The sequence below is a fragment of the Urocampus carinirostris genome, chromosome 13 (genome assembly GCF_059441175.1).
Source record: "Urocampus carinirostris isolate Australia breed hairy pipefish chromosome 13, RoL_Ucar_1.0, whole genome shotgun sequence".
In the NCBI taxonomy this organism is placed as follows: domain Eukaryota; kingdom Metazoa; phylum Chordata; class Actinopteri; order Syngnathiformes; family Syngnathidae; genus Urocampus; species Urocampus carinirostris.
This window is the reverse complement of record NC_142361.1, coordinates 7,547,788-7,572,395: the sequence shown is the minus strand read 5'-3', so window position 1 is coordinate 7,572,395 and position 24,608 is coordinate 7,547,788. Positions and strand designations below refer to the sequence as shown.

Here is a 24,608-nt window from a genome sequence, read left to right as displayed (position 1 = left end):
ACCCAGGGACAATTCAGACCGGCCAATTAACAAACTTCACACAGGAAGGCTCGATCTAATGATCTCAGAACTGTGCCACGATTAAGAACTATGGTTAAAATCTAAAACGACAGTTAAATTCTTAACCAAAAATGATAGCCTATATTCTCACCTGAGTCAGGGTGACCACAAATGCTTAGAATTTCGTTTACAGTCAAGGCAACTTGAGAATTTAAGCTTTGAATAAAAACATGGGACCGGTGCTGTGAAATAGTTTTTAAATATTTTAAATGTAAGGTGTGCCTCAAAATGATTTAATAAGGAAAAAGTGCTCTGGCTGAAAAATGTTGACAAACAGTCCTTTAACTGAATGTCGTTTATATTTTGTTAGGAATTATAGGTCATTCATAAGCCATAGAATATAAGTGTGTTTTTAGCTTAGATTTTAACAGTTCCACGGAGGTGGCAGATCGAATCTTAGGGGAAAGAACATTGCATAGCACTGGGGCCCGAGGCTGTATAATCATGGCAAACATGCAGACTGCCATCGCAAACAACACACAGACTAAAATATTGATTTATTGATAAATATTTTGTCACCCTTTTTATGATATGAGGTGTTAAGTTAACACCACATTTGTTTGGTAGAGTTTTGTGAAATGTTCTTTGCGAGCTCTTAATTTGCAAGTCCTAACGTTGAATTAAAAACAGTATTTGAAGTTGTAGAGCAGGGGTGTACAAACTACGGCCCGTGGGCCAACTGTGGTCAGTCTTTATTGGCCCGCAGCAAATTCTGAAAATATAGTTGAATATGGCCCGCACATGGCGCTTGAGCTCAACTCTGTTGCATTTCTCAGTTTTAACACTAGATGGAGCCAGTAACGGAAAAGGTGCTTCTCTACCCATGTGTCCCCTGAACTGGAAAACGTTGGAATTGTGTTTTCTTTGCTTATTCAATGAACCTTCTTGTCATTCATTTGAACTGTCATTGAAATTCAAAGTGTATTACTGTGTAACTTATTCTGACACAAAATAGATTGATTGTTAATTCTAAACCCTATCAGTGCAGATAAATGTAATTTTTGCTACTAAAAATAAGTTAACAACGAAATCAGAGTAGATAATTGGCTATCAAACTGAAAATTAAAAAAACATCCATCCATTATCTGCACCGCTTATCTTCAGTAAGGTCGCGGGGGTGCTGGAGCCCATCCCAACTCTCTTCGGGCAGTGGGCAGTGGACACCCTCAACTGGTTGCCAGCCAGTCGCAGGGCACACAGGGACAGACAACTCACTCGTTCGTTCACACCTGGGGAAAATTTGGACCGGTCAATTGACCTGACATGCATGTTTTTGGAATGTGGGAGGAAGCCGAAGTGCCAGGAGGAAACCCACGCAACCCACGGGGAGAACATGCAAACTCCACACGGAAGGGTTCTATCTCATGACCTCAGAACTGTGCCGCACACACGCTAACCACTGCCCTGCCATGCTGCCCGAAATTAAACATATTTAACAAAATAAATATTACCACTCCTCAAACCTAGAACAAGTCCAGCAGCTTTTCTTTCCTCTGTCTAACAGCATAGGAGCTACACTCAGGTATTGCTGAGGTTTGTATTTGAGACTGTATCGCTATATACAAAAAATTTAACCAACATTTTTTTCTCCTCCTGGCCCTTGCAAAAAATGTTTAAGCCAATGCGGCCCGTGACCCAAAAGGTTTGCCCACCCCTGTTGTAGACAAACTGAATTTCATACTTCAAACTTTATTTGGTTTAAGCAAGCCTATTAAATATACATTTTACAATCATAGATTCAAATATATCTGACGATTATTCATAATCTGATTAAAATATTTTTAAATTTAAATTCGTTATAAATCAAATGAATACATTTAGTTATGATTTGGTTTTAAATAGTAAATAGTCTGCATTTATATAGCACTTTTCAAGACACTGAAGACCTCCCAAAGTGCTTTACAATGTGCCTCACACTTACCCATTCACGCACACACACAGATAGCAGCGTCAGCCATGCAAGGCAATTACCTACTTATCGGGGACATTAAGGATTCAGTGTCTTGCCCAAGTACACTCTGACATATAACATGGAGGAGCCGGGAATCGAACCTACGACCTCTTGATCACAAGATGAGCGCTTAACCTCCTGAGCGACTGTCACCATAACAATAAGGTTGGAAGCACCTTGTAGATGTTATGATTACCAATGGGAATCACCTGTGCCCGCTCCTTTGGCGCCAATTGCCTCGGACTCTGATTGGCTCCCTGTCCTTATTTAAACCCACTCCTTTCTGTTACCTGTTGTCAGTCGGTCTGCGAACCTCAGTGTACTCTAGGCAAGCTTTTTCGACCCTGACTCCCACCTGTTTTTGCTCTCGTCTGTTTCCCAGCTTCGACCCGTTTTATTTATCCTGACAGCGTCTACTCTCCTCTCCTGGCCTTTGACTTGTTTCCGATCCCGACCACGTTTTTCGCTCTCCTGTCCCGGCTACTGGCCCGTTTTTTACGTTCCCGACACCGCCATTGCTCGCCTCGGAAGTCCCACTCCCGTGTCCAGCGATCACCGGATCGTGGGTGCAACCCTTTCCTTTCTTCCAATAAAACTGAGAGAAACGTAACGAAAGTGGGTCCTGTCTCCATTCTTGTTCTGACAGTAGAAGTTAAATTAGCTGTAAAGTTCAAAAGAAGAAAATATATACTTTAATGAAAGACTGTAAAATTTACTCCCCAAAGTGTTAAATTCAGGCATTTGGAGGATTAAACTGAAATTTGATTAGTTGTACTTTCATTTTTATTTATTTTAAAAAATCTGAGCTTGATCATTGTATAGCAAAATATTGAATTACGCGTGTGTGTGTTTTTCTTTTTTAAAACATTGTGTATCATTTAGTAACTTCTTGTGGTCAAGAAAAACTTCATTTATTAATAACTAAATAATATTGACGAGAATAATTAGCAGAAATACATCAACTATCATATCATGGCATATTTTTTATATACTCATGGGTTTCGAAATTAGTATTTATTTTACTTAACATGAGTCACACCTATAGGGAGCTGACATAATTGTGCACCATCTTGCTGCAAAACCAATAACCTTTTGCAAAAAAAAAATAGAACAAAAGCCGTGCGGTTTGGTCACTTTGAGTTTGTATTTTTGTAGCAATATTTTTTTGTGCAATACATAATACAGCGAGGTGTAGTGGTCAAATATTACAGTGTCATTTTGAATACTTTGTGTATCGGGTAGGCCCTCAGGATTATTTATTATAAAAAAAATTGTCCCAACAAATCAGCTACTTGGGCACGTATTGTCATATTTTATACGCATATATTTTTCTGTGATTTCTGTCCTTTTGACAATGCAAAGAAACAAAAATAATTGAAATTGCGAAGATTTTATTAAGAGCACACTCAAGATACACAGAGATGTTGTTCCCCACAGCCATTGGGACATGCCGGACCTCTGTCCTATCCGGATGCCGGCGTTGGGGATGGGGGTGATGGTGTCCCTCCCGTTGGTACTGAAGGCCGTTCTACCGTAGTGCATGACGGAGGCATAGTCGTACGGGGAGTTCAGATTGTTGGTGTCCTGCTTTTTGAAGTTGTGGGCCATGGCCGGGTCGATGTTTTTCCAGTTGATCCTGACGTAACGGTCACGGTCGCTCCGGGTCTGCTCATGCTGGAAGCCCAATGCGTGGATGAGCTCATGCTGGATGATGCCATGGTAGAGGCACCCGCGCCGGCTAATGGACACCACCTGCCCGCCACCCTGCCTTCCCAGAGAAGAGTAACAGCCGGCTCTGTTCTCCACCCTGACATAGTCAGACTGGTGGCTCCAGGGCACGAAACGGACGCAGGTGGAATCGTGGAAAGACTTCATGGCCGTCTCAATCTTCTGCCTCTCCCAGGCGGGGAAGTCTCGGCTCACCGAGTAAGGGACCGTTACGTAACCGTCGGCGCCTTTTTTCCACATGCATCTCTGGTTCCAGCACTTCATGGCATTCCTGTTTCTGGGAAGCACAAGATCTCCTTCCAGGAGGATCTCGTCAGTACCGTTGTTTGCCTCGAGGATCTTAGCGGAGATGTCAATTTCTTCTTCCTCTTCTTCCTTTGGGGCTTCTTCTCCCTGGAGAGCCTGGGAGAGGCCAAGCAAAAGGGATATAAGCAGGCTGGCCGAGTGATTCATCTTCTAATTTCAATGGAAAAATTCTGATGATTGGTACTCGGTTTGAGGCAGACTTGTCTTTTTATATTCCGTTCTACAGGTGTGGCTACACAAGGATTTGGGGTTGGGGTCCATGTTACAAATCCTTTGTAAACATATTAAGGGCGGACTCCACTCACTATGTCTTCTGTACACAATGCTTTGTTAGTTTCGTCCATTAAAGGAGAGCATTGCTTACAGGGTGGTGCAAGCTTTTTGAGTTGCGGGCCGCATAGGGTTAAAAGGTTTGCAGGTGGCTGCGTCGGGAGGAAATAATGATTGATTTTTTATTTTATCTGCAGATACGTAGTCTGAAATCTGGTACCTCAAAAATCACGGTTCTCAGATCCTTTTCCTGTCTGGGTTGTTGGGGCTCCACTGAGGACGCAACTTTGGACAGCTCTGTTCTTTGCTGACAGTTTCTGTCCTGAGTTTGGGTCGTTGCAACATTGGAAGCTGTCCATACCTTAATCTTAGTGGTTCTAGTTTTTTTTTTCTGTCTTCCTCTTCTTCTGCCACCTTGGAGGGTGCCCTGGAGAATTATCTTGGCCTGATGATCTTGTGATGTGACCATACCACTGAATTTTCCGTCTGCGCACAGTTGATAACACTTCTTCGTAGGTTCCACTGTCCCCTAGGATGGTACACGGTTTCATTTGTCAAATGGGCCTAGATAGTGAATGATTCTATACATTTGACTATAAAGGGTTTTATACGATCGAATACAAATTACATTTAATGTAAAAGATATTCACTGGCTGGGCTGTGGTGCGATGTCAGGGCACCCTGGTGAAAAATGTTGTTTACAGGAACGGCAGCAGAAAGGCCCTGATGACGTAGAAACGCTCGGTGATGTTTTGAGTATTCCAGAAATCGCGACAATCTTCGGCGAGATGGTGAAGCCCAGGGGGGGGGGGCTTCCTTGGCACACCCACGGGAGGAGTCTGCACGCCATTATGCGGGGAGAACATGGCCGATAGGAGAGAGCTAAAGGACTTGAGAAAATGGCTTCGGACAGACGCCAACGACACTAATTCGGCCGTTTTCGATTGAGTAGACTTAGTTAAATTGTTAATGAAAATAAATCTGCCCCCATGTGAAAATGCTCTTGTTCATCTTTTCCCTCAAGAAATGAGCGCGCATAAAATGTTGGGTGAATGTAGGTTGTGTTTGGTTAATCGAGTTAGATAACTAATTCGAATAATTTGGTAAACAGTACATTTTGATATTAATTCCCCACAATTCATAGGCCCATTTTCACCATTCCAGCAGTATCCTTGTGTTAAAAATAAAATAAGTGATAAATAATACAAAAATACCCAATGTAAAGTGTGGAATAAAGAGCATTTAGAAGCTTCCTGTAGCATCGCATCTCCATCGCCTGGATTTTCCAGTCCATCGTTGCCTTAACAGTCCATGACTCGCAAGTGTAGTGGAGGATGGAAGCAACCAATGCTTGCATTAGTCTGATCTTTGATTTTATTGCTATTTTGTTGTCTCTCCATATCGATTGAGTCTGCCAATTGTGGCTGTGGTTTGAACTATCCTATATATCCTATAAGGCACACTAGGGACAAAAGTGGCACCACAACACATTTTTAATAGTACTTCTTCATATTCACTTATATGTATTGTCATTATGTTTTTAACATTTTTGTTCGGCGAGCCAGATTAATAAGCCTTTTCCCACCCCTGAACCAAACTGGATTCTAGTTAAGATGACTATTAGGTTTATTGATACACCGTAATAAATGTATTTAATTTCTCCAGTAAAATATTTTTTCTATGAAGGACATTACCTCTTGCCATGATCTTTGATTTTTGCAATCCGGAGATGGAATAAGAGCTTGCCCTGTCCACTCCACGCATCGGCCCGGTATTGCAGTACCTCCGGGGACGGTGCATTCGCAATGATCGCAGAAAGGCTTTAGGGCTAGGACCTTAGCTTGGCCTTTTGGCTGAGAGTAAGTGTCCCGGCTCCTAGGCTTTGTAGCGTATTATGAACTGACCGATAACGGATAATGGATAATGAATAACGAAGATAGAACAATAACCCTTAAAAACCCCAAACCCCCCCTCTCTTTTTTTTTCATTGACACTACGATGCTTTATAGATAGCAATATTTAATATCAACTCTGCTGTACAACCTTTTATTCAAATACTGTAAAATTTAAGGCAACTATCAGATTTCGAATATGTGCATTACATGTAAATACTGTAACTAGAGTTGTCAGATTTTAATAGTAAGAGCTTAGAACAAGAAGAGGGGGTGCAATGGCAGAGCCTCTGAAGTTACCAGAGGAAGGATAATTGTTTGCTAGAGTCGTGACATGCTAAAACATGTCTTGAGAAGATTTCTGACTTTTTAAAACTATGTTTCAAGAGTTTGGTTAAATTGCAGTGTCCTCTTTTAAGTCAACCATTTGAAGCTATCTTTCATTCGTGATACCTACTGTATTCCCAAGACTCTTGCTAGCCTTTGTGTGTTTGCACCATTTTCAAAATGTTTATCTCCAATTAAGGGGCAATACTTTACTCACACACACTTTAACACCTTTTGGTTTTAGAGCATTGCTTTGAAATAGAGGGGAATTCATTACCGGTAGTTAACAAAGCCATCTTGAGTCCTTAGGCATGTTTCATTCCCTGGCATTTTCATTAGCACTTTGCATGCTCTGTGCCTGAGTTGGAAGGTACTGTTAGAATATTGAAAAGCCTGTAGTCGTAATTGTGTGAGTTAAATAATTTCAATTCTTTTAAATCATCACATCAATATTTTAATAATGATTTTGTGGTAAACATGATTATCCATACATTCAAACGCACTTATGTACTTCTTGTGTTATTCACTTGTTGGCGCAATATATTCATTTTTTTAGGTCGAATCCAATATCTACATCATAAGTGGTGTCCGTTGGGAGGGAAACCTTGAGTCTTATCAAAAACTTTCAGGGTTCAGTCTGTATAAGAAACTGGTGTAAAGCTGGTGCCTTGGAAATTTTCTAGTAACTTCTGTATTCCGACCCTTTGGTATGTAAATGATTGTCAGCCATTTTGAAGGCGCACTTGTGAAACCGTTACAGCCTTGTTCTGTTCTCACAAGCTCAGAATGTTCTGTTTTATCAAGTTTATTTATCTTATTGATTGTTCTTGAGTACATTACTTGTATGTACTTGTCCCGCGACCCAAATGTTGATTCGAAAAAGCCTGTCCTCCTTCAGTACTCTTGAAACTTAGCATTTCAAAACTAAACACGTTAACTGTGGAACAACTCTCAAAATACAGTATTATACTGTAAAACAAAAATATTTTACTGAAAGGACTGATCCAGTACCATGCTGTAACCCTTAGTAAAATTATGATAATTAACTGGATATCACACTATTGCATTATACTGTAGCTCACAGATAGATTTGCATACTTTAAAAATTAACATTACTTTAGTGGATCTCTTCTGCCAGGAAATGCCATATTTGTTCTGTATTGAATTTATTTTAAACAATTCTTATCAATGACGACAAAAATTGTGTATTGTACCGAAAGCTCACAGAACAACCGCGATGGAAGCTTTTATTGAAATTGCACAATGTAAGTCGATAATAACACCAACCTTACCATGAAATTTCAGACAGCAGCTACCCCTCAAACATTCATTGCAAGTTTTAGGCAACTCATCGTTTGAAACACACACAAAAAAGGATGATTGCTAGTTAAAGTACCGAGTTGTACGCGTACATGACGGACAAACGTATTTTTCCATAATTGAATCTCTGTTTAAAGTTGTGAAAGTAGGGTCAAGTGCTCTCGAAACAAAAAAGTCTCTTCGATAGTTTAAAAATACAAACATTCATGATTAAAATGTACAAGTGGAGAAGAACAGCAGTTCTCCCAAAATATGAATATAACTGCAGTCCCTCCTTACAAAAGCTTCCTTTTTGTTTAATTGTTTTTTTTCTTACAAATTGAACTTGAAAAATGTAAACATTTCTTTCTTTTTGGGCAGATTGTTTGAAACACTTGAGCATTACTTTGTGCGGATCATTACATGAGCGTACAAACGTAATGCATGTATGGCCGATGGTGATACTATAATGCACATTCTGGATTTGTGGACGATGATGCTCTGTTCATGCACAAAGTCCGATTCGTGCTTGAGATGCATGCATTCAGCCCAGCCTGGATACGAGTCAAATATCATTTAAATGGGAAAAGTATTGGGACACCTTGGGGAAAAAGAAAAAGCCCTGGAAGGGTTGCAATCCTTTTTCAAGGTTTTTTAATTTTTCTCATGCTGAGATGTTTTTTTTAAGTTTTTCCTTGCGTTAACGTAGATTCAGATCAGGGGATGTTGTAATGGTGGTCTGTGTAGCACTTTGAGACCTTTTGTAACTAAACACAAATAAACGTGACTTGAAACAAATAATTCATTAAAAAAAATCATGCATTGTGATTTCTGGATTTTTCTTTTTAGTCTATCCCTCTGTCATAGTGGACATGCACCTACAATGAAAATTTCAGACCACTCCATGATTTTTCAGTGTGATCCATAGCAAATTAGCAGGGTGTTTAAATACTTATTTTCTTCACTGTAAGTAAAAGTCTTGCTGAACAACCTGACGCCCTGAGGGTCTTTGACTTGAGTTGAAAAAAACAATGCAAATTGGCCAACCACCTGTGATTTTCAAAGCATAAGTTCCTTTTTGCTGTCCATCATTTCAATTCAGGGAAAATATCTGTCACACACTAGCGTGGTGGGCACTGATATGGATGAACTTGATCCGAACAGTCTTTTATCTTATGTTTCTCTTGACTAATCTCGTTGTAATAAATGTTCACTACCTTGTTATCAAGGATTATAAAGACAATTGAAATTCCAACTAATTATAAATGCAAATTTTCATTCTTTGTTTAATGTTAAAGCCCTAATGTGTAATATTTGTCCACTAGATGGCAGTGTTTTCTGGTGGAGGCGAGGGCCAGTGCCACAGAGCACAGCATGGCGGCTGGATGCTGGACAAACATAGTGGCGATTTATGAAGGGATTCCACTGTGTACATAAAATACAAATTTCTTGACCTATACGCTTTTATAGAAATTAAATTTGGTATAATAATTCATGTATTTTTGCCTAGTACTCAAATCAATGTGGTTTTTTTTACTGAATGAAAGTGTTTTTGTAACACTAGGAGGCACTAAGGGCAGCACGGCGGCGCAGTAGTTAGCGCTTGTGCGGCACAGTTCTGAGGTCATGAGATCGAACATCCTGTGTGGAGTTTGCATGTTCTCCCCGTGCTTGCGCGGATTTCCTCCGGGCACTCCGGTATTCTCCCCCATTCCAAAAAACATGCATGTCAGGTTAATTGGCCGGTCCCTAGGTGTCAATGACCGAGCGAATTGTCTCTGTGTCTGTGTGCCCTGCGACTGGCTGACAACCAGTTCAGGATGTCCCCTGCCCACTGCCCGAGGACAGCAGAGATGGGCTCCACCACCCCCGCGACCCTACTGAGGATAAGCGGTGCAGATAATGGATGGATGGATTAAGCACTGTCCCTTTAAATTCAAGTAATGTCCTCATTTTCATTACAATGAATGGACTTTAAAAATTGATTTATATTTGATTTATCAATTGAAAAAATGACCAATTGATTAATATTTTGTTTCTAAATAAATGTCATACATATGTTGTTATTTTGACCAACAAGTGTTACAAATAATGATGTCTAAATCAATGCCGTTGTCATCTTTTAATGGGACATTGTGTATTATTTAGCACCTCTTAGTGGTGAAATATATATATATTAATTTGAATAACAAGCAAAGATATATGACAATGTGCATTTTTTTAAGTCCTCAGGGATCAACAACCTTTTTGTAGCTGAAAGCTACTTTTTTTTAACTGATTGGCGCGGAGGGGTTCCAGTTTGATGTACATTTCTTTTATTACTGTCTTGTTGCTATGATATTACCAGGTGGTAATTATTAGAGCTTAAAATAAGCTGAGTCAACCACTAATCATTATGTCAGTTAGAAAATCACAATTACCCATAATATATTTTTAGAACCACTTAGTGGGCTATTCATTTGGGTTTAGGGGGCTACCTGGTGTCTGCGGGCACCACGGTAGTGACCCCTGACCTAAAAGAGCTGACATGATTGTTGGCCATCTTGCTGCTACGGCTACCCACAACTTTAAAAGGTTTGGGCGAAAAAATGAGAAAAATGGTCCGGTTTGGTCACTTTGAGTCTCCATAGTTAGTATTCTTCCTTGTGCTTTGTAGCACTCGTTTCATACACATTTGAACCACATCTAACGGTCACCCAACAGTGTTCCTCTAATGAGGTCTGAAACTGACATTGAAGCTTCTGCCACCTGGAAGTGTAGTTGATGTGATTTAACTCTGGTAAGATCAATAATAATGATGACGATTAATCATTATTATTATTATTAATCCAGCTCGGTGGATTTGGGGGTAGGGCGCCCGCCCCGAGACAGGGAGGTTGATGGTTCTATTTAGGGGTTTGGTCACCTAATGACTCCCAACACATCAGTTGGGTTGAGCGAGGGGGCTGGGAATCCTGCAAAATGAGCTTGATGTCATTGTTTTTTTGTCTTTCAGGAATTATTTTGGGTGGGTTTAATTATAATCGACATGCTAACCACATTCAATGTTGCCTCAGCAAACTGAATATTTGTTCTTCAGAGGCCCGTATAAGTGAGTGCGAAATAAAAACGTCCCAGTACTTTTCCCTTTTTGAAAGCAGACTACATAAAATAATGCAAGCTTTCCTCTAGATGGCATCAGTTCTCATCTACCCGAGTGTACATCAGTTGCTCAGGTCGATAACCAGATGCTGGTAAATCTGCGTTTTCCCTTTGAAACTGGAAGCCAGCAGGAACTGCCGCTTGTCGATAGAGACGGGCGAGAAGGCCCTCGGTGCCTGGATGTTGAGCTCCTGGAAGCGGACGAACTCACTCTTCTTTGCGTCCCAGCGGTATACCTGAGTGAAGGAGTAGTCGCTGCCCAGGACTGCGTACTGCCAGCCGGCCACGGCGAAGGATTGGAACACCATGGAGCCGCGTGACGGCATCGTCTGCAGTTCCCGGAAGAGGGCGCCGTCCCAGCGCATTACCTTGGAGTCACCGATGAAACGCGTCAGGCAAAGGAAGATGTCAGACTTCACCCGAAAGTGCTTGACTGCGTACACGTCCTCCATCTCGGGGATGTCGGTGCGCCGCTCGAATAGCTTTGAGCTTTTGTTCCACTGGTAGATGACGGGCCTTTGAGAGCTACTGGACAGGATGAGGTGGGGCTTGCCCGAAATCTCCACGAACTCCGCGTCAGTGTCGCGGTACCAGGGGTGGAGCGACTGGTGCGAATAAAAGCCATTGCCGTTCCATTTGTAAATGGTGGTGGAGCCTGCTTTTGAGCTGTCGGCCACGGCGAAGAAGGACTCGCCGTCAATGCGGAAGGTCTCCACGTCATTGGGCTTGCGGATCTTGAGGACGTCGATGCCTTGGAGCTTGATGAACTTGTTGGCCGAGGTGTCTCGTTTGTAGATATGCGAGCCGCCAAAGAGCTGAGCCACAATGATAAACAGCTGATTTTCGATCACCAGAGGTTTGCAGATCACTGTCGAAGTACCTGAAAAGGAGACAACAAATTACCATTACAATTTTTTTTTTCATACTTGTGTCAGGGTGTCACGTTTGTGCACTCAGGTTCAAGTGTCTCTGTAGGTTGCCTCGCTATTTCTCTACCTCTCTCTCACTTCCCTCTATGTCTCCCACCTTTACCTTATTTGGTCACTCACTTCCTGGTTCTATTTTCCTCCTCACAGCTGCGGTCACTTGTCCTAATTTCACCTCAAATCATGATCCTCCTTCATCACTACTTAAGACACCAGTTATCTGACTTCCTTGTCAAATCCAAAGCACTCTTGTTATTCTAGTATACTGAACCCTTGCCTGCCCTTTTGGATCTCGAGTACTGTATGCCAAATTCTTGGACTGTTGCCTTCACTGGTTGAGTTTACGTAACCACGATGTTCCCCCTACCTGACTTTCCGTGTACCTAACACTGTCCAAATGAAGACCTCTGTTACTGCACTAATCTGTCTTTCAGCACAGTGCTTCCGCACAGCCACAGTAGGTCCTTGATACAGAGTTGTCCAAACAAAGGCCTGGGGGCATTTGCAACCGTCCATCTATTTTGTATATGGACCATATATACGGTACCCTATTTTCACATAAGGCGCACATAAAAGTCTCAGATTTTCTTCAAATTGTAGGCCCCACCTATCGGCAGGTGAGCCCTGTTTCTTATGCAGAGCGGCGGACAGCTCAGTGGCCTTAAGGTTCGGAGGGTTATTTGGAGGGTTGAGAATGGGAGGTCACAGGTTTGAGCCTGGCCGAGTCAAGCCTTACAACATTTTTGGGTGAAATCCAATATTTTTGTGAGACAGTTCACATTTCCTCCTCTGGCTTTGTTGAAAAGGACGCAGAACTTCACACGCAATGCATTGTTAACGGAAGAGCTCAAGGATGTAGCGTATTTAGCAATTTGAAAGTTATAGGAATGAGGCTGAAAAGAGTTGTGCCCCCAAATATGGATGGATTCCAAAACCTCAATTTCCCTCCATTGAATACTTTCTGTGTTTTCGTCTGCCATGGTGAGTTGATTTCTACGCTACGCGAAAGAAAATGGAAACCGAGCAGCCGCGAGAGAATTGAAGATTAATGAATCGAACGTTACAAGTTGGAGGAAACTGAAACTTCGACAAGTTTGTACCTGTGTGTTTTACTTTGTAATGAATATGTAAACAAACCACAACCAAACTCAGTTTAGCTCTTGCTGTATTTTTAAATACGTCAAATGACCAAACCACCCACCCTGCATCAAAATGTCCCCCCTTCGCGGAACAAACATTACTAAAACGTCTTCGTGCCTAATTTTATTTCAATAACATTTAAACCCAAAATGTAGAATTTATGGTCTTAGGATCACAGATTTGTACAGCGATTATAGATTAGAAAAAATCTTTGGAAGAGTCTTTGAATTCAGTGTTTCTTAACAACTGACAGTGAAACACTCTTTGAAGCTCCACTAAATAAAAAAAAAAGTTCCTTGCTGCACATTCGGAATGGATTTGTATCTAAGTGATTGAGATCCATGTAAATGACACAAGTGACTCCAGTAAACAGGGATGACATCATCTTATTACTATGCGAGAGCGCGTGTGTGTGTGTGGCAACTCTATCGGATGACGGTACTCCCCGTTTAAATTTGCAGTTTAAGAGAGCAGACACAAACTAAGACGGTTTTAAGCATTTCTTACTTATTTCGACTTGGAAATTAATCTACTGGTGTCCTTCTAAAAAGCATGGTATGCTGTGGTATGTTTGGAGCACGACAGCAGACAAAAAAAAACATACAGAGAGTACTCAACACAGTCCAGGAAATCATTGGCTGCTCTCTACCCAGTCTGGAGGACATTGTCGGCTTTCCATACCGCAACAGGGCCATTAACACCTGTTGCCTTCTGGTAGGCTCTACAGGTCCCTTAAAACAAGGACTTGGAAATTTTTATTGCTACTAAATGTTATTGCCCTACTTTTCATTGCACTATTGCTACGATGCAGTATTTGTCTTTGCATTATTATTACAACCTAGGCCTACTGTAATTGTCCTGACATCATTCATAATATTTTTCTCTTTGAAGTCTTCATTACGTTACTATGTTCATTACATTTTCTCCCGCAAAGATATCAAACAAAGGACCAAATGTAGGATCTTAAAAGCACTCATTCGCCTCTCCTAAAGAAAGACATTTAACGCCTCAAAGCCTTCGACTCCCTTAGTCGGATCTTCAATATCCGGCTGATTGACCGAATCATTAACGTCGTTATTTGGACTAGTTGCCACACTTCTAGTCAAAGGAGGGTACTGTGGTTCAGTCACGTCCTTCACCACCCGCAAGATCGCTGCTGCCGATCAGTGAGGCTTGGTCGCCCTCGCTCGAGACATGGTGGACGCATCAGAGCCCGCTCAACCCACGGGTTAAGCTGAATCAATTACAAGTCACTACATTTTTATCAATGAAAATTAAGACAATTCATTTACTATATGAAGAAACACGAAACAAACACAATCAATGACTGATAGCCTTAGTCCTTACTGTCGATATCGTCAAAATTCCTGAAGACCATCTCCACGTGGTCCCATTCCATGAAGCTACACTTGCCAATGAAGGGCTGAGCAAAGACCACATACTGGTCCTCACCGAAGGTAAAAGCATCAACGGATATGGATTCAAATTTGAGGGACTGGTATGAGGCAAACTCTGTGAAAGAAAAAAGGACGACAAATGAAGTCAGCTACAGAAGATTTTCGTGGAGTGTAAGTTTCTGCAATCAACGTTACAGAATGACTGTGCTGAAAATTTTGCCCAGCAGCACCTGTCGTGATGCAGTCAAAGGACTGCGGCAGAAGATCATTGATCTTCTTGTCCTGCAGTGCCGACGGGCCTTTGCAGTAGATCTGATCCACTGTGGCGTTGGTGCTGTAGATCCATTCCACCAACCACTTTAACTTGCAGTCACATGTGAAGCGGTTCCCCCGTAGGTCTCTAAAAAACCAAAGTTCTGAAATCATCATTCATTTGAAAGACACAATTAGCATGTAACGTAATACTGTAAGGATGCAGAGTGAGGCACACAATTCTCTTGCCTTATGGCAGAGGGGGATAGTGAGACCATTAATTCAGGTTTGGTGCACACTTCATCCCCAAATAATAATATTAGTGATATTAATAGCAAGCTGACAGCAAGGCAAGACCTCTAGTAATTTTTTTTCTTGATGCGTTTTATTTTTCATAACGGAGGGTTACCTTGCAATTGATGCTTCTATTGAAAAAGAGCAGCACATAGACTTTTATGAGGTAAGACAATAAAACGTGTTTTTCACTGCTTCAGTTTATATACCTTAAAATCTGGACTATAGAGTGCACCTGATTATAAGCCGCACCCACCACTTCTTGCGTGGTTCGCCACTTTTGTACTTACACAAGCCGCACCTCTGTATAAGCCGCATGTGCACATCAAACCTTGTAACACAATCAAAAGTTTAACCCAGACCAGGCTGCAAGTTCCCTGATTGTAACTAAATAAATAGTTGAAAATCTTAGAACCACAATCGGCATCATGAGTGGAAAATGATACCCGTAATTAACGTATGATGCAGACTTGTAAAGTCCGGGTCCCGTTGAAAGTAATCCAAGGAAACAAAATGTATATTTCCAAAGTTAAGGGTGGGAAAAATATATATCCACTAAAGTCCGCTGCGACAACAGACAGATCTACCGGTAACTCAGCTTTACCCCACTTCCCATCAGCCCGTATTTGCTCCGCCCCTTCTTTTTGATTTGCTCGTAGAACACATAACAGAATACATCTCTAAAATAAATACATTACAAACATATACAGCTGCAAATACATATTATTCATGGTTACACATATTTACAAAGAAAGACTGTACACCGAGAGAGGTTTCAAAGCTTTAATAATAATATTATAACTTTCATCCCAAACCGTTCCTTTGAAAGGTACCAACACGCTAGTAGGATCACGCTCACAATGCATCAAACATGTCTGTCAAAAGAAAGTATCCCGTAATTGTGAAATTCACGGCAGATCGTCCTCAACTTCCTCCACATAACTACCACCATCAAGGGCGTCATCCTCATAATCGGAACATACCTTTCCTTTACAGACAATGTATCCATAAACTTAGAGGTTGCAGTCTTTCTTGGCGCACATATTCTACTGGTCTTAATCTTACCTTTTATACTCCAACGCCGCTGGTGGACGTTAGAAAAACTACATAAATTGGCCGCTTCACTGAATAAGCCGCAGGGTTGAACATTTGGGAAAAAAGTAGCGGCTTATAGTCCGGAATTTACAGTATTGCTTTATTGCTGATTCTATCAAATCATGCTTAAGATGTTTGTTTATTTATTTGAAAATATGACTGTGCCTTATCCAGCATCAGGCCTCACTGCATGTCATTGGTATCTGTTACTTTGAGGGTGAGGCCTGGACTGATGAGTGACCTGTGCTTCAGTGCATAGTGTGTCTGATATTAGCTAAGATTTTGCTGTCCTAGAGATCAGTCAGCGTGAAACAAAAAGATGAATCTCACTTCTAATTAAACCCAAGCGGGACTGAGACGATTCACCAACAAGTTTGTCGTCTCATTAATTCCAAATTCTCCCCCTTCGTGCAATTTTAATGGTGTGAAATGTGCCAGCAGCCCACACTCTTTCACCGCCTCGGCCTAATGATGCCGTCATCTAAATATAGAGGCCGCTTTACAAGAAAGTTCTTGTTCATGTTTGCATAGTTTTCCCCATTATGTAACGCATTATGCTATTCAGATTGGAAAAGCTTTAAATCCAAAAGTTATACTTACACTTTTGTTAATGCATCCAGGCCCTTGAATACATCTTTGGGAAGGGTTTGAAGATTATTGTAAGCCAAACTCCTGTTGGAGAAAAATGAAATGGTGGGTTGTCATTGAGTGCATCAACCCCTCCTCTTGTTTTGTACTAATGACAAACATATGATATTGTGCAATCAAGGGAACACCTCAGAGCAGATGTTTTTAGGCTGTGTTTGGACCTCTGGGGTAAACCAAACTTGGGATGGAACAATGCAGGTGTATTTCTTTCATAAAAAATCATAGTGTTCTATCCTTAATATTGTTTGTGCTGCCATTGCTATTGGAGTGCCTTGCAAATGTATCACCCCCCTAAGAATTTTTGGACATATCCCATGGATAAAAAAACAAAAAATGTGTTTTTAATAATCAGCAACATGTGAGGCACGATCGTGAAAAGAAACCAAATTTATTACATTTTATATTCTGCTAACAAATAAAAAAATGAAGTGGACGTTGCAAAAATATTGCCCCCCTTTGTGTTAATAGTACAACCTCCATCCTCCATCCTCCTCCAGGTTTTTGGGGTATGTTTCTATAAGTTTTGTACATATTGAAACAGAAATATTTGCCCATTCATCCTTACAGAACAGATCAAGTTCTTCGAGGTTTGATAGTTAATGTGCACAGCATTTTTCAGATCTCTCCACAACTACTCCATAGGATTGAGGTCTGGACTTTGGCTTGGCTATTCTAACATATTTATGTTTTAAGTTTTAAACCATTCCATTGTAGATTCTTCTTTATGTTTAGGGTCGTTGTCCTGTTGGAAGGTGAACCTGTGCCCCATTTTATTGTTTCCTACTGACAGATTTTCTGCCAGAATTTGGCTCTATCCATTTACCCATCAACTCTAACGATCTTCCCAGTCCCTGCTGAAGAAAAGCAACTCCAGAGCATGATGCTGCCACCACTATGTCTGACAATGGGGATGGTGTTTTCAGGGTTATACTCTTACGCCAAGCGTAACGCTTTGCATTCAGCCCAAACATTTCAATTTTGATCTAATATCACCAGAGCACCGTGTTCCGTGTGTTGTTTTTGTCTCTCCCATGCAAATGGTATTTTCAGACGAGGTTTTCTTCTTGCCACTTTTGTGAGCACGTATGCAGAGTACGACTAATAGATGTCCAATGTACAAATTGTTTCGCTTCAGTTAAGTATGCCTGCTGGTCATCAAATGTGATTACCGGTACACACCTCTTAGTTGCTTCTCTGATTCGTTTTCTCTTTGTTTGGGCCAAAGTTTAGAAGGACGGCCAGGTCTTGTTAGGTTTGCGCAATGAATTTATGCTCTCTCCATTTTGATGATATTGCTTGCACAGTGCTCTGGGAGATTTGTAAATGTTGTGAAATTTTCTTGTATCCCAATTCTGCTTTGAACCTTTTCAAAACGTTATTCCCGACCTGCCTTGTGTGTTCTTTGGTCTTCGTGACGCTGTCTGTTCTCCAGTGTCTCCTTTCACAGGCCTCTGAGCCCATCACAAAGCAGATGCATTTAAATTGACGCACAGATCCACTCTGTTTGTCACGGTTAGTCAATTAGGTTGACATTGGATGATTCCGAAATCATGAGGGAACTTCTGCAGTCAGTTGGCTGAGCTGAGAAAACAGGGGGGCAATATTCTTGCAACACCTGTTTTACAGTTTTTTTGTTGTTGTAAACATGATATAAAATGTTAGATAATAGAGATTATTTGGTTCCACTTGACAATTGTGTCTCACATGTTGTTAATTCTTAAAATAGCTTTTTAGCTTTATGTTTAAAGCCTGAAATGTAGCAATGTGACAAAACGTTTTTTTATACTTTCACTGGGAACTGTATAAAGAAGAAATGAATAACATTATTACTCTTAGAAAAGAATAATCTGAATAAAATACTACAGCAACAGTAGTCTATTTCTAGCGCTTCATTTGTCAAACATAATGAGCAGGAAACCAAATTAGGACACTATTAATTTCCCATATAAATCCCCTGGCATCGTGATTTATGGAGTCCATTTTTGCATTTCCAGTCACTATCCATAAATCTATGCATTTTGGAGTGTGTGGTACTCACAGGTGCACTAAGGTTTTTAGTCCACGGAAAGCGTTCGGCGATATAGAATTGATCTGATTGTTTTCGATGAACCTTCGGGGAAACAAGCATTGCTCGGTGAAGTCAGAAAGAAACGAAAACATTTTTTGGGAACACGTTCCACGAAACATGGGTTTGTAAACGGTTGACTCACAGATATTCCAGATGGGGGAGGCCAAGGAAAACATCCTCGTCGATGGACTCCAGATTATTGGCTGTGAAGAGTCTGTATGGAAATGGGTTTTCAAAAAAAGCAATTTAATGTAAGAGCAGAAAGAGAAGAGACTATTAATGTAAAAATGAACGCAGCTCAAGTAAAATTCTTTAGAGAATAATTACAGAATAAGGCTCATTCCGATTTCTACCCCCTTTTCTGTTTTTTTAAAATCTTTTTTAACTAAAAATGTTTACCGGAATTTTGGGACCTTACTGTTAGGTTTCATATTTATTATGGAAATGAGCTAAAGCTTCTTTAAACTTCTGCAGCAACACCGGGGTGCTATTTCTTTTCTTTTCTATATATTTTTGATTGATGTGCAAACGGGTAATTACCAATAGTTAGGGATAAAAAGCATGGGTTAAGAGCAAATGACACCCATGCTCCACACATTAGTGCAATTGTATTGCCTCAACTCTCTTGTTGCTCTCTGGTCAAAATGACTTGCCACAATGGTGATAAAAAACAGAAAAAAACTGCTCCGTGATTATATTTTGTTTAAGTTTAAATTTAAGGACTTTTCCAAGATTGGTCCCAATGGTAGAAAACATGAAATGTTTTTATTAATATTTCTATGTAACCTGTACAAAAAAGTACAGAAATTGTCTTTAAAATGAGGAAAACACAAGGTTTAAGCTGCTCCTCTGCGACTTTAATTTGAGGTAAAATCCGATCGCATGTTCTCTGGTTGATAAATAGTAGTCAGCAAATTCAGCTACAATTCTCCTTTGGAAGCATACAGCGGACATATTTAAACAGCAGGTCATTTTTCGATGTGATGCAGCTCACTTTTCACTTGTGCTTCTCTTTAGAATTGTTTTGCGGGCCGGATTAAATCCGTTGGTCCGGCCCACCAGCCGTATGTTTGACACCGCTTCACTAACTGGTTCGTTTGTTTACATATCATTTAATTATGACATGGTTTGATCTCAGCATTTGTTTTAATCTGGAAAATGAATACAGTAATCCCTCGCTGTATCGTGGTTTGCTTTCCGAGGATTTGCTGCTTTTACGGATTTTTATCGTGCATTGTGTTCTGTAATCTGATTGGCTGAATAGTCACCCCGCCCCTTTTCAACCTATGCATCAATATTGTCGCGGTTTAAGTTGTGCATGTGCGTAAAACAGCTCGACGAACCTAGATCACGAACATTCGAATTATCATCATGAAAATCATTTCCAATTTTGTCTAAAAGCCATCGTGTCAACAAAACACTAATGCTTAAGGAATGTTAAAGCATTTTTACGCCACATTTTTGTTTTTTCAGGCGACAATCTAAATTAGGACTAGTGTCCTTAAATAATTTTCAACTCTATAGTGCAATACAATAAAGCAGCAAGATTCCAGACTTCCAAAATTATAGTGTCACAGTACACAAATTATTCATAAAAAAACACGTTTATAAAGCACAGTCATTTAATTTGTTGAAAGACTGCTTGACCCTGTAAATAGAGAATTTGGTAAACGAAAAAATTAATCTTTCTACTTTGCGGTTTTTGACTATTGTGGGTCCTTTTTGAAATGTAACCCTGTAAAAAACTATGGATTACCAAACAAAAATGTGACACAGTGACTATAAAAGGTTTAGTCCATTAAGTTAGTAACAGCATTCTCAGCAAGTGTCACTTGCGGCATAGCAGCAGAGTCTGTTGGGGCTTCAGTGTACAGACGCTCCCCTAACTTACGACCATTCGACTTACGTAAAAAGGTAGGAACGAACATTTTTTTCGGGATGTCGAAAAATACCCGGACATTGCTGTAAGTTAGATTTTGTATCATGTGAACCACCCGGAAGTAAAAAAATCAGCTTCCTCTTCCTAGTTCGTGTGTAAAGATTCAATACTGTATCTGACATTTTTATTGTTTAATATCTCGTGCATCCATTCAATATGGTTAGTATAAAGTGTAAAGAAGAGGCGAGCTGTTTCTTTTGAAATGAAAGTGGAATAAGAAAGCTTGATGCGGTTGAGAAAATGGTCCGAACGCTTTTTTTCAGGCACTTTTTACCACGGAGTAGGACATCTTGAAGGGCATCTTCGAAAGTAAGTTAAACTCAACTTTATTTATCTTTATAGAGCATATTATTTTATGAAATGTTTATTTTTTAGGACATAATAATCTAGGTTACTTGTACAAGCCTTAAACATACTTACGTAAACCTTGAAAACTGAATGAAAACTTTATTTCGAACATTAATATAAAAACAGGACAAAAACAATGATTCAACAATAAAATAATGTTATCATAACATGTTCAAAAAGGGGTAGTCAGAAGCAGACGCTTATTTAAACATACATTCCATACAAAATATAGCATTGAAGCAATTTACGAACAAAATCAACTTACGAACAATCATCCGGAACCTATTCGTTTGTAAGTAGGGCAGCTTCTGTATTACGGTGAGAGTATGTTATACAGTGGTTATGTTAAGCAATTATTTTACGACCTAACACCATGACTTTGTTATCATCAATAGATATGAGTTCTTATTTTAGTAACGTAAAGTTTACATTTATTTCGATATGAAGGAAATAAATGAGTAAAAACTGTGTAGGACGTAGTACTAGTGTCATGGTTGCCATGGCGCCCAATTGGTCCCCGCCCACTGACACCAGCTGAAACGCGTTGACAGATTGCTGCCGTACTACTTAAACGCGGTCTTGCGAGTGGCCTGGTCTGAGAGCGTCTGTGAAACTTCTGCTAGACTCTGTGTTTTATTCCAAGTCCTGTAAATCTCCGTTTTTGCCTGTGTTTTGATCCTGTTTCATTTTTGGCCCGTTCTGTTTGATTTCAATCTACTTCCGCGACCATCGATCCCCGGATCGAGTGTGCGCGCATTCCTCTTCTCCCCAATAAATTGTGAGTAACGTTACGCGATTGGGTTCTCATTTTCTGTTTCCTGACCTCGTTCCTGACAAATAGTGTTTCTGCTAACCACAAAAAGTAATGTGATATTCACAAATAGAAAGTGACACTCTTGAAATGTGTTGAATGATCCTAAGTCACTTCAAATGAAATGGCTTTTTTTTAAAAACTGGCCAGATACTCTGGGTGCCAAACACCCCCGATGCTCTGAACTTAAACTCACCCCTGCAGGATTACATGAACTGTATTTCCATTGTTAAAGATCAGTTTTATGGTGTTTCAATTTAAGTCATAACCGTATTAAAACTGAGCTGAATCTGGGGCTAACGTGGAGTTATGTGAGCAGTAAAATGAGGAAAAAAAACAAGAGAGGGACGAATTTGCTTACAAGAGGTGCAGTGCAGGCGTGTGGATGAAGCTTTCCTTAGGGATCTCTGTGAATTCAGACTTGACGAAAGACCTGAGCAACAAACACACTGCAATGAAGGAAAGGAGGAGACGGAGGAGGAATGAAAGAAGGGCTTCCTCACAGTGAGATCACATCGGTCGGGAAAGCTCTGGGGATGAGGGCGGCGCTCTCGCACAGCGCGTTATCTTTGGTGCATGTGCAGGTTGCAGGGCATCGCGGCTGGCGAGTCCGCCTGCAGTTGGCTGGCAGAAGCGCCGCGCACGCCAGCAACAGCGTGAAAAGCAACCAAGATGCTTGTTGCGGTGTCTGAACCATCCTCCTTCTCCCGCACCACCGCAGACGCTCCTATAGATCCGCGAGATGTTCCTCTCCTCCGCGGTGTACAGATTCCAAAACGAAAGTGATGGAAAAGACCCTGTTTTGATCTTCACAAGAGGGAGCTGAGTGTACGCAGGCGCGAGTGGGGAAACCCAGCGGGAGCAGACGGAGCTGGCATCTCCATCCGAGTCGAAACCACGCCTTGGGCTTTGGGGGCGGGAGTGTTGAGGGGAGAAAAAGAAAGAGGAGCTGCGATTTTTCTGGTCAATCGGCTGCAGTAAATGCTTGTCAATTTTCACTGATGGCTGGATCGTTCCAAGCAGGGGTAATGTGCCGAAAATCCTAGTTAAACTAGGCTCATCATTACTATATTTGTTTAAATTGTTAGTACCGTATTTTCCGCACTATATGGCGCACCATGTTATAAGGCGCACCTTCAATGAATGATATATTTTAAAACTTATGCCATACATAAGACGCACCCCATTATAAGGCGCTATAAGTGCATGCTGGTTTAAGATCAGGTAATTGTGCAATTTTGTAATTGTAATCCTGTGCAGTCCTTCGAGACATTTTTGGGATTAAGGGCTATTTACGGTAAATAAATGTGACGACTTGACTACAGTAGAGAATGTAGTTACTTTATGCAACCTCTAGATGTTGCCACGCTCAAGGGAATGTCAACAAAATATTCAAAAAGGTCAAACTTTATTAACAAACAAGCTTTCCACAACTCCATTCACTCCCAAAATAAATAAACAGCCGTTTTATTATTTTCTCTGAGGTAAAGCATTTTCGTGACACATCTTTGAACAACATCGACATATCATTTTATTTTTTGTCCATTTAGTCAACACGCAAAGAAAAAAACGTCTGATACTGTTATTTTAAATGAAACGTTAGTGCAATCGCAATAAAGTGACACTCGTAATGTGCAAAAACAACGAGTGCAAAGCAATAACATAATAACTGTAAAATGTAAAACGTAAACACACAAAAGAAAAACAAAGATCACTCTATAAGCTCCTCATCGACGAATCCCTCGAATTCTTCTTCTGCTGTGTTCGAATTGACCATATCTCAGTGAATGGGCCATCCAACACGTCCGGTGTTTTTGTGCCAGCGCTGTTGCCTTCATACGTATAGTTATCGTACTGACACTTCTGCTTGCCGCTCTTTGTTGAACAACCCACTGTTCAAGTGTCTCCTCTAACTCTGGCCATCTTGCTTTATTGCCACGGAAACTTTGTTGAGTTTTCCTTACTTGGCGGAGCTTATCTTCATCCTTTCTCCACTTCCGTACCATCGATTCATTTAAGTTTAACTCTCTCGCTGCCGCTCTATTGCCGTGTTGTGCTGCGTGACTGATCGCTTTGAGTTTAAACTCGGCGTTGTACGCGTGTCTCTTAACAGGAGCCATTTTCTTATACAAATGCACGTATGAAAGAGAATCTCGCTCTCTCTCTCTCTCTCTCGCTCTCTCTCTCTCTCTCAAACGTGACATTCTGAATAATTCTGCGTTTGTTTAAGGTAAATTGTGCTTTACATCTTCACCAGTCATAACCCTGGATTCAGACAAATACTGTATTTGTTGAATATGAATTAAGCAGTTTAATGGGGTAGCCATTTTGCCACTTAGTAAACAAATACAACACGAGCCCCAGCAACTACCAATCGTTTAATATTTCCCAGTATGCACAGCGCGAAAAATGGAGTCGGCGGCTGTTTCTCGTAGTTGCGAGACCTTGCGAATTTAATATTGAGCCATATATAAGGCGCACTGTGTTATAAGGCGCATGGTCAGCTTTTGAAAAAAAACAAGACTTTTAGGTGCGCCTTATAGTGCGGAAAATACGGTAACTAAATATCAAAATGTACCGTTTACCAAATTGTTCGAATTAGTTATCTGACTCTATGAACCAAAGACAACATACATTCTGTCCCAACAATGCGTGCTTGTTTCTTTTTGTGAAAAGACGGGCAAGTGACCAGCATTTCCACACGGGGGCAGATTTA

General features: G+C 40.7%; 2 protein-coding genes, 1 long non-coding RNA gene and 1 pseudogene across 3 annotated transcripts in view; 2 read left to right on the top strand and 2 right to left on the bottom strand.

Annotated features, from left to right (window-relative positions):
• Window positions 1-24,608, top strand: part of LOC148353627 (uncharacterized) — a 48,765-nt gene that overhangs the window by 9,102 nt on the left and 15,055 nt on the right. The window lies entirely within an intron of this gene.
• On the bottom strand, window positions 2,142-4,192 carry LOC148353630 (high choriolytic enzyme 1-like). Its single transcript, XM_088351982.1, has 2 exons — window positions 3,447-4,192; window positions 2,142-2,157 (listed from the first exon to the last, which is right to left on the bottom strand). Exons 1-2 carry the CDS (start codon window positions 4,190-4,192, stop codon window positions 2,142-2,144), a joined length of 762 nt encoding a protein of 253 aa, XP_088208108.1.
• LOC148353629 (U2 spliceosomal RNA) lies at window positions 5,958-6,120 on the top strand (annotated as a pseudogene).
• LOC148353628 (leucine-rich glioma-inactivated protein 1-like) lies at window positions 7,756-22,780 on the bottom strand. Its single transcript, XM_088350788.1, has 8 exons — window positions 22,396-22,780; window positions 22,254-22,325; window positions 18,937-19,008; window positions 18,765-18,836; window positions 16,679-16,750; window positions 14,668-14,837; window positions 14,388-14,552; window positions 7,756-11,854 (listed from the first exon to the last, which is right to left on the bottom strand). Exons 1-8 carry the CDS (start codon window positions 22,587-22,589, stop codon window positions 11,037-11,039), a joined length of 1,635 nt encoding a protein of 544 aa, XP_088206914.1. The 5' UTR covers window positions 22,590-22,780; the 3' UTR covers window positions 7,756-11,036.